We start from the raw sequence: 9349 nt of genomic DNA, 5'->3' as shown, positions 1-9349 counted from the left end.
TAAATTCCAGGCAAGCACATGGAGCAGAAGCTAGGAGCGGACAAGACCACTACTTGATGATGAGCAAATCAGCTGCACGCTTTAATTCATGTCTCACTATGCCACCAAAGCCAGCCTACTTCAGGATGTAAATGTTAATTAAATAACAGTGACATCAATACAGAACAAGTAAGAAGGAAGTACAGTCATTTGAATGGATAAAATGTAAATACCTTTACAAAACTGGTTAAGTGTAAAAACCATCATCCAACTATTCAAAGGAAAAAAAAAAAAAAAAAAAAAAAAAGAAGTAAAGGTAAATTCCAACACAGAACATTGGCTAAACTGCAAAGAAAGCACAATGAAACAGGAAACTCCTGGGAAAATTGAGCTCAAATCACTGGGCTGGTCAAAGGATCTTTCATTTCTCCAGCTGGGCTCCTTCATGCCCTTTCCATTTATCCAAAATACCCTGCAATGTAGAGAAAAACATGGAAAAGGGGTGAACAGCAAGGCGGGCACATAGCCATGTTTCTTGAGAGCAGTGGACAGCAAAGTTGCCTAGCATTCCCATTGCTTCAGTTTGATTCCCCGGGCCCCTTGGAACAGGAGCAGCCCCACAACAGACACAAACTGGTAGAGGGTTAAGTGAAGGCCCCTAAAGCTGACCCTCCCTTCTTGTCCACAATTGTACAGAGCACTGTGCCTTCCACACAGAGCACTTACATTCACATCGGGGGTAGTTAATCACTCCATCCTTGCACTGAGCCTCAAAATCGTCTGGGTTTGAGACTTCCTGGTAGGAAAAAAGGCATGTAAACAAAATAGTCTCCTTAGACCGATATGTGTTAGATCTTTTCCTTGACCATCTTAGTTTAATATTGTTCCTCTTCATTTCTGCCTCACTCAATATACAGTTCCCTTGGAAAGAAAAAAAAAAAAAAAGGAGAAAAAATAGAAAAAGTAAAGAAAAAGCCACCACCACAGGAGAAAGTACTTTCAGAATTTGCTTGTAGACCTTGTATTGTCAGCTGGTCCTCTGAAGCTGTTGGTACCAGCTGAGTGACTGAAACTACTTATTCTCCTGTGCTGAATCCCTGCTGCATTTGTCCCCTCCTGTATCAACGCACAGTGCCAATGATGAAAGGCAAAAGCCCATTTCACACCCTTCAGCAATGTCGCAGTAATCGGGGCTTGGCGAAATTGTAGGAGGAGGCAAGCACAGGTTTCCTGCTGGAGAAGCCTGTGAAGGCCTGCAATGGGCATTGACCCCTGCCTCCACACACTCCAGAGCACGGCACAACCAGAGAGGAGCTGGGAAGGCCACAAGTGCAAAGGGGGTGCAGCTGTGGCTGCAAGAGAGAAGCAGGAGAGAAGCTCGCTAGAAAAAAGCCCTGCCTACACAGGCAGGCTTGGGAGAGCCTGCAAGGAAATGGCCTCCCGCTCTTCAGCCCTGCCACAGTCAGGGAAATGCCACCTTCCAATTACAGGCAAGCCACTTGCAGGGAACTTACCAGTTCTTCCGTCCTGCCTGGAAGGCCCAGCACCAGTAACCCTGATGAGCCCCAGCAAACCCGTTCCCCAGGGGCCTTTCCAGCTCAGGTACACCAGGCGGCGGCTTCTTGGGGTCACTTCCCCTCATGGCCTGAAGCTTTGCAGGGTGCTCTGCTATTACTTCCCAAGCACACTTGCTATGAGTTTTCCTCTCAGCTTCTGCACTAAAAATGCAACAAGGCAGAGGCCAAGCAGTGGCAGAGTGGAGGTGACTTACTTCCTCGCTTGCACCGTGGGTATTCTAATGTCCCGTCCATACACTGCACTCTGAATGGGGAAGATGCTGGGTCCTGCACATAGCCTACTTTACAATCAAATTCAATGAAATCGCCTGATGTCGAGTACAGCTTTCTTTCTCCTCTCCATCTCAGCTCAATGTTGTTTCTGTCCATATCTTCTTCAGAGGCCGTACAAGCCGCTTGGAAAAGGCAAGAGAAGAATGTCATCAGTTCAAAAAATGTACAACACACACATTTTTTCCCCTTGCGAGCCTACAGGTGTACTTCACATCACAAATCTCTCCTGGCATTGTGCTCTCATCCTCTGAGTTTTCCAACAGGAAAGACATTCTCAACAAAGCAAAAGGGAGAAACAAGGATGGCAGAGTCACCACACACCGCTGTGGAGAGGCCTTTGCCCTCTTGACAGTCTCACAGGGCAAGGGGGAAGCACAGCCTGGGGTGTGGGCACTCAGCAGGCAGCAATGAACTTCTTGTGTCTTTTTGGGGGTCTCTCCTTGCCCTCGTCCCAGCACTTCTCAAATCCATTTCCTCGTGGTCCTGCGTTTCCTTGCACTCAGACCAACCCAACCTCCCTTCTCACAGCCTGCGGACCGTAGCAGTGACCCCGCTCAGGAGCACGGCACACTGGTGGAGCTCCCCCCACCGAAGCGGCTCAGCCAAACTCCCCTCCTCTTGGATCTGTTGGTGAGAGGGAGGGACAGCAGGCAGCAGAGGCGGCTACACGACCTGACCTCCAGAGGAAATTCCTTCTGCACAGGAGAAGCAGCAGCTGCTGTTCTGCCCTGTCAGTGTCACGGCCCCAGCACAAGTGCTGCTTCACAAGTGAAGAGCCCGCGGGGACTGAGAAAAAGACAACGAGCAGCTCACACAGCTCTTGGCCACACAGCATGAGCTTCCACCTACCCAAGCAAATCGGGGGATTTGTCCACTGCCCGTCAGTACAAGTGATTTGCTCAGGTCCTTCCAGGATGTAGAAACTTGCACATTTGTATTTCACAGATTGACCTTGGTCATATTCTGGCAATGGGAAGGAAAGGATGTCTCCATTTTCAATATCTGGAGGTGGGCCACATTTTCCACCTTCCCCTGGAAGAACATTAACCATTAGAAAGAAAGCCATCAGAGTTTAGCTGCAACAGAGGCCTAGCCACAAATTCTTCAGAAGACCAAGTAGGCAGCACTTCAAGAGACTTGGAGGCAAACATTGAGAAAACTGTCACTATGACAAGAAATGCTGCATTTGTTCATAAGCTGAAACCTAGCATATGCCTCATGAAATCAAATGAGCTTATGCAATGTGCTCATGAAATCCTGGGCACCAGCATGGTACCGGGTATTAGCTCTCCCATCAGATAGGACCCACAGGTAATTTAATAGTTGACTCAGTTGACTCACGGCATTAGTCACTGAATCACAGAATCACAGAACTGTAGGGGTTGGAAGGGACCTCGAAAGATCATCGGGTCCAACCCCCCTGCCAAAGCAGGTTCCTCAGAGTAAAGCAGGTTCCTCAGAGGAAACTGCATTCACAAAGGCAATGCACCACTTGCATTTTCAGCTGGCAGGAGAGCTGTGAGCTCAGTTCTCCAGCGCAGGCAGCACAATTTCTCACTCTCTCCACATTAGGCATTCTCAGAAAGTAGATTTCCAGAAGTGAAAGGTTGGAATCTCAAAATCAGACCTGGACAGCAGTTGCTCTCAACCTCACGGTGCTTTTCCAGATGTGGCACCCCTTGAGTGAAGCCATCTGGTAGACTTCCATTAAACACATCCTGCCACCACAAACGGAGAGATACCAGGGAAAATCCCTTTTTCCTGAGTCTGACACATGTTGTTGCACTTGCTCACAGTCCTGAGACTGAAGTTTGGAGACCTAAATGCCACTGAGCTAGCTTAAGGGCAGTCTACTGCATGGAGAGAGAGAGAACTCACCTTTGCACTGGGGCAGCTCTGTCCAGGTCCCATTCTGACATGTTACGGTGGAAGCCCCCGTCATCTGAAAATCTTGCCAGCACTGATAGTGAGCTGTCTCCCCAGGCAAATACCTTGGCTTTTTAATACCTTGAACTTTTCCACCAGCAATTTCTGGAGGAGGTTCACACGTCACATCTGAAAAGAGACATTTCTGCACTCGATTTGTAGGCACTCACATGTTCCCCTACACAAACTACAGTTAAGAGAATCGTCGTGTTACTCTGCAGATAATGCTCTTAAGTGCAAGAAACAATACTGCCTTACCAACATGACTTGATTCTTTTCCCCCCGTTTTTCCTTGGCCATGATTGTTTCTAAACACTGTAAACCCCAGGAATGTGAATTAACATGACAATGGCAGCAGAACAGCTTCCAGATTCTGAGAAGATGATAGGGATGGTGAGAGCTTCTAGGAAAAGCCAACATTTCTGTAGCTACAACATATGGCACAAAAGCCTCCTTGCAAGGCCACAGCCCTCTGCTGAGAACCCGAGTGCTTCTGAAAATCACAGATGTAGCAGCCAAGCTGGCTCTCTGCTGAACTGTAGAGCTCTGGAAGGAGGTATCAGCCTGCACTGCTCATGGGACAGGTAAGCAAAGTTGACTCCATGAAGGTGTACGAATGCCAAGTTGCACTTTTTCAGCCTCCAGCCACAGATTTGGGCAGGGAATAGGAGGACGGCACAGCTCCTCTTCAGAGGAACATTCTTGCCATTGCAGAACCCTAGCCGATCTGCATGTTTTAGTTCCTGGGGCTCTGCTGGGACCTCTGTCATAGTGGAGGCTCAGAGAACTCCTGTTTTTCTCCTCTAGTGCTTCTGCCATTCCGGTACTGTCTGACAGGGTTGAACACAACAGAGGAGCCCTTAAACATTCCTTACACAAGTCTTTCTAGTATTAAGGTAATCCAAACAGTCCCCATGAAGCTAACAGCCATAATGAAAGCACAGATTCCTACCTCTGCAACTTGGCACTTGTGTCCAGTGTCCATCTGAACAAATGACATAATTTACACCCATTATTTGAGAATTAATTTCACATTCATAATGCACTTTGGCACCAGGCAGATATTTCTCCTTTTGAGTACTGGTAATATGACCATTGAGAATTTCAGGTGGGTTTTCACATCTGACATCTGAAAAGAGAGGTGACTTTAAGAACAGTAGGACAGTAATGTGGCTATCACAGAATATGGCTATCACAGAATGTGGCTATCACAGAATAATGGTGCATTGAGAAGCACCATTATTCCTGATGAGGACAGATGGTTTGTGTAAGGTAGGTCATTTTCTACAGGTAGGAAAGGAAGATACTGTGGTTTTCATTCTGCAACACTTCACCAGGCAATTATTATTTATTATTGTTTTTGCCTAAAGTGACTTGAAAAGAGGAAGGGAGTTGCAGAGACCAGCTGCATGTGCAGGCTGATGCCATTCAGCATTGTGTGCCAAAGCGCTGAAGAACAAAGTGATTTATTTGCAATTTGAATGTAACTTTCATAGACTGAAATTTCTAGTGATACGAAATTAAGATATGTAAGGCTACCAGCTATGTCACTCTTTGCAGCCAACACCCTTTCCTCCATAGCCCTCTGACTGCTTGATCTAAGCAGTGAGCAAAGCTGTGGCGACTGGCTTCAGTCCAGAAGGGGAAAAGATTTCTTTGCTGATCAGTCCTGCTTGGTGCTTCTCATGAACCAGAAAAATAGGTGTTGCAGCAGCCTATTAAAAGCAACTTGATGATCAGCTCTACTGGTCTGACTCACTTGCATGTATGGCTTGGAGTTCTGTTACTTAATGTTCCTGAAAGACTAAGAAGGATCACAGACTACTTAGAAGTACAACCTATACCTTCACAGAACGGTGGTGTTGACCAATTTCCCCTTCTGCAAAATATTTCAGGGGGACCAGTGACCTGAAATCCTTCGTGACACTGGTAGCGAATTGTTTCACCAGCCTCATACTTTTCCTTATTCCTGCCTTCAAATACAGCATTGGCAACTGCTGGAATCCTTCCACATGGTATTTCTGAAAAGATATGCAAACTTGAAAGTTTTGGAAATGGGATACACATGGAATGAGTGTATTGTTCCCTCCAAAAAAATGCCTTTTATAGCATCAGCACATACCACTGTCTAGGGGAATTTAGCTAACCACGTAGCCACTGGATAACATACACAGATCAATTGAGATGGACAGGTTATTTCTTGTGACGTGCAGAAGACTACTGCAGGATCCAAAAATGTAAGACTCCAAGAAGAAGCATCCTGAAGCTGATGGGTGAAAATGGGAGCACCTGCAGGACTCTTCCTGCTGTCCATTTACCACAGACATTCAGTGTAACTCAAAACAGGGTCATGGACTGCAGCAGGACAAGGGAGCTACCATTCAGGAGGAGTTAGGAAATCCATAGCCCCCTTCTAACCTTCCGCCCTTTCTAGGCAAAGGATGCCCCAGCCAGAGGTGCAGGAGATGATGAACAAAAAGCTGTCAGCCTTCCTTTCCACATGCATAGCACGTGTCCTCCCAAGGGGTTCTGCTTGTGCAGAGGTGGCTCAACAAGGCTTTCCCCACAGGACTGTGCAAGACCATGGCAGTTATAGACCGTGATTTCTTGTTCAAACCTTCCAACTTATCCACTGTTCTCAGAGGTTATGGAAAAGGACTTTCCCTGCAGGGTGCCGATGTTATACACAAAGTCTTTACTGTCATCGGCCTTGTGATTTCTGCTGGCACCAGAGCCGCAGCACTCGTTCGGCAGGGTTCGTGCATCTCACATGGGTGACTGCTACTACAGTTCTCCATGGAGAAAGCAATGAGGTGTGAACACCAATGGCAGCAAAACACCCTGTGGGGTAGTACATTTTGGCTCCCAGTTGCTGTTTTGTAATGGTACAAGGTGCAAGAGAATGAGAAATGTCCACCGTTGCCAAGGCAAACAGCAAAAAAAATTACCCTTACCCAAACACTGAGGTGGCCCAGGCATCCAGACTTTTCCATGGCATGTTACCCATTCTGATCCTGATAAAGCATATCCAGGGTTGCATGTGTATTGCACTCTGTCATTTTCCTCATATCCTGATTTAACGCCACTAACAATTTTGCCAAACTCAACGAGAGGTGGGTCTTCACACGCTGCTCCTGCAGAAGCTGTGCACAGGTTTCTGTTATTTGGCTGCACTTTGCTCTTTACATCCTGATTTATTCCTACCACCAATTTCTTCAAAATGAATGACAAGTGGGTGTTCGCATGCTGTTCCAGCAGAAGCGATATACAAATTCTTTTCATTTGATAGATACTGCAGAGTAATGAGATCTCCAAAGAATGGTGCTACACATGAGAAGAATAATATTCAGATAACCTACATCCCTGCATTTGGGAATAGACTGTACTAATAAATCTCCTTGCTCTAAGAAACTGTGCTTCTATACTATTTTCACAGTCTTCACATAAGAGGGAGTTACTAAACTAAAAACACTTGAACTGAAAAGATGAATGAACTTCTGAATTTCTCAGAGAACGGCTCTTGCTTTCCAGTGTTATACTAAACTAGTGTTTTACACTTACAGCCATGATGCTCGATGTTCTTTAATTCCTTGATTAAATCAGTTTGTCTCAAATTACCAAAATTAGTTCCATCACTTTGAAATGAAGGAACTTGGATCATTCTTTCAAAGTATAAGGAATGTGCATGGAAAGCACTTCTAAGACGTGCCTGTGTGGAGGGAGAAGAGTTTTGATATGCTCAATAGTATAAAATGGATCAATTATAGAGCTTAAAACTGATCATTTTAGTAAAGGTACATATTCAGTGAAGACCTTCTTCAGGCTGCATTCGTCATAGAACTTACTGAAATGACAAAATACCCTAAGAGTTGTATAACGTTTTAAAATCAAATCAGAATTCTGCATTTTAATAGCATATATTCAGAATAACAGCAGCTAAATTGAAACACAAAGGAATTTGTATGTATGTATGTTGAGGGGGTTATGTCTTGTAGTAAGTCAGGTTCGCTAGGTGAGCCATTAAGTTCAGGCACAAAGCAAAGAAGCAAACTCAAACAAACAAACAAACAGAGGCAAATATTCTCAGATACACCATTCTAAAACATAATTCTCATTCAGAACTTCTGAAACAGGTTCTATTAAAAGTGGCAAGTGATTTATTTTTCAGTTCCTTATTCTTGATTGTCACCGGTCACTACACATCAGTTAAAAGCATGGATTTCCATTTAATGACTTACCTTTATGTATAGCACAACACATCCACAGCAGAAACCCTGTGGTGAGGCTCAGCATTGTCATTTCCAAGCTTTAGAAATTAAAGATGACCTCTGAAAAGACTTGCTGTTTTCTCTACTCCAAATTGCATATACTTGTATTCAACTCCCACCTTTCTGAGGGTTGCTCTTGCAAACTCCTCCCCTAATTTTCTTGCAACACAGTGGTCATTCCGCACAGATATAAAAAAGCAATTCTTGCAAAAATTCTTCAGTAATTTTTCACAAAACCTTTCAGACTGAACTTGACACAGCACACTTATGAAACCCATCAGCAAAGACTCACGGTGTGTTTATAAAACACAGTATAGCACACATCTCGTTTTTCCAGTGTCATAATGTTTTGTATTGTTTTGTTGTTTTTTTTTTTAGAGGCAAAAATTACCTTATATGTGGAGCCAAGAATTTATCAACAGCCTTATTGAAACCGTAACAGCCTAACGAAAACACTAACACGATGTTAATACTAGTCTAATACTTGTATTACTAGCCCAACACAACCCTAAGCACTGTTGTTTATGGAGTCCTGGCAGTTTTGCAGTACCATAGAATGGTTTGGCTTGGAAGCAACCTGAAAGATCATCCAGTTCCAACCCCCTGCCATGGGCAGGGACACCTCCCATCAGACCAGGCTGCTTAAGCCCCATCCCAGTTGCCCTTGTGAAAGGCCATAAAGGAAAGAACCCCAAAAACAGTATATGACAAAGCTTTCCAGATATCACTGTAGGCCATCTCTCTGTCTCACTTCCTCACCTTCTAATCCTCCTGTGCTTCAGGAAGACCGGGCTCTCCACTCAGGAGCTCTTGTGTTTAGTATAGCACCAAGAGGCCCTGCTCCTCTGGTCCGCTTTAAACTGATGCCATGGTCCCAGCCCAGGAGAACAGGCCACTCCTGTCTGTGCTCTATTATCTGCCATCATTCCTGACAGTGAATTGATCATTAACTTCAGGCGTCATTTGTAACTTGGTTCCTGGAAAACACTGAATTATCTTCCTAAAACAGCCACTGTTGATCCAGCAGCCATTTCCAGTCAGCTCTAATATGCTTGCATAATTTTCATTATAAGGCATGTAGGTAGGTTTATTTATACAAAGCAAGAAAAGCACAAGCGTTCTGCCTATGCAAGATCCTGCTTTCTTATTTTTGCCTTAGAAAATATAGGCAGATTTTAAAAGATCTGATCTCCACACCCAAGCAGAAGACGGCTGTTCCTAGAAGAGGATGCTCAGCAAGAACCGCCTGCTGCACTGATGCCACGAGCTGAAGACTACCTGAAGGTATGGCTCAGGTAAGAGAGAACATGGCTGTATTTACCCAGC

General features: G+C 44.9%; 1 protein-coding gene across 6 annotated transcripts; it reads right to left on the bottom strand.

Annotated features, from left to right (window-relative positions):
- Positions 1-57: 57 nt before the first annotated feature.
- On the bottom strand, positions 58-8202 carry CFHR1 (complement factor H related 1). Of its 6 annotated transcripts, none has more exons than XM_035313485.1 (9): positions 7994-8202; positions 6710-6898; positions 5600-5776; positions 4708-4884; positions 3708-3884; positions 2679-2876; positions 1751-1951; positions 706-900; positions 58-451 (listed from the first exon to the last, which is right to left on the bottom strand). In XM_035313485.1, exons 1-9 carry the CDS (start codon positions 8052-8054, stop codon positions 438-440), a joined length of 1389 nt encoding a protein of 462 aa, XP_035169376.1. In that variant the 5' UTR covers positions 8055-8202; the 3' UTR covers positions 58-437. The 6 variants fall into 6 exon arrangements, with proteins under 6 accessions (XP_035169376.1, XP_035169377.1, XP_035169381.1 ...); XM_035313486.1 differs by having other exon boundaries at positions 2679-2861; XM_035313490.1 differs by lacking the exon at positions 2679-2876.
- Between the last annotated feature and the right edge of the window lie 1147 nt (positions 8203-9349).

This window comes from Oxyura jamaicensis, unplaced genomic scaffold (assembly GCF_011077185.1).
Source record: "Oxyura jamaicensis isolate SHBP4307 breed ruddy duck unplaced genomic scaffold, BPBGC_Ojam_1.0 oxyUn_random_OJ178, whole genome shotgun sequence".
Taxonomy (NCBI): Eukaryota; Metazoa; Chordata; class Aves; order Anseriformes; family Anatidae; genus Oxyura; species Oxyura jamaicensis.
The sequence above is the reverse complement of the archived record's forward strand: the minus strand, read 5'-3'. Positions and strand labels throughout refer to the sequence as shown.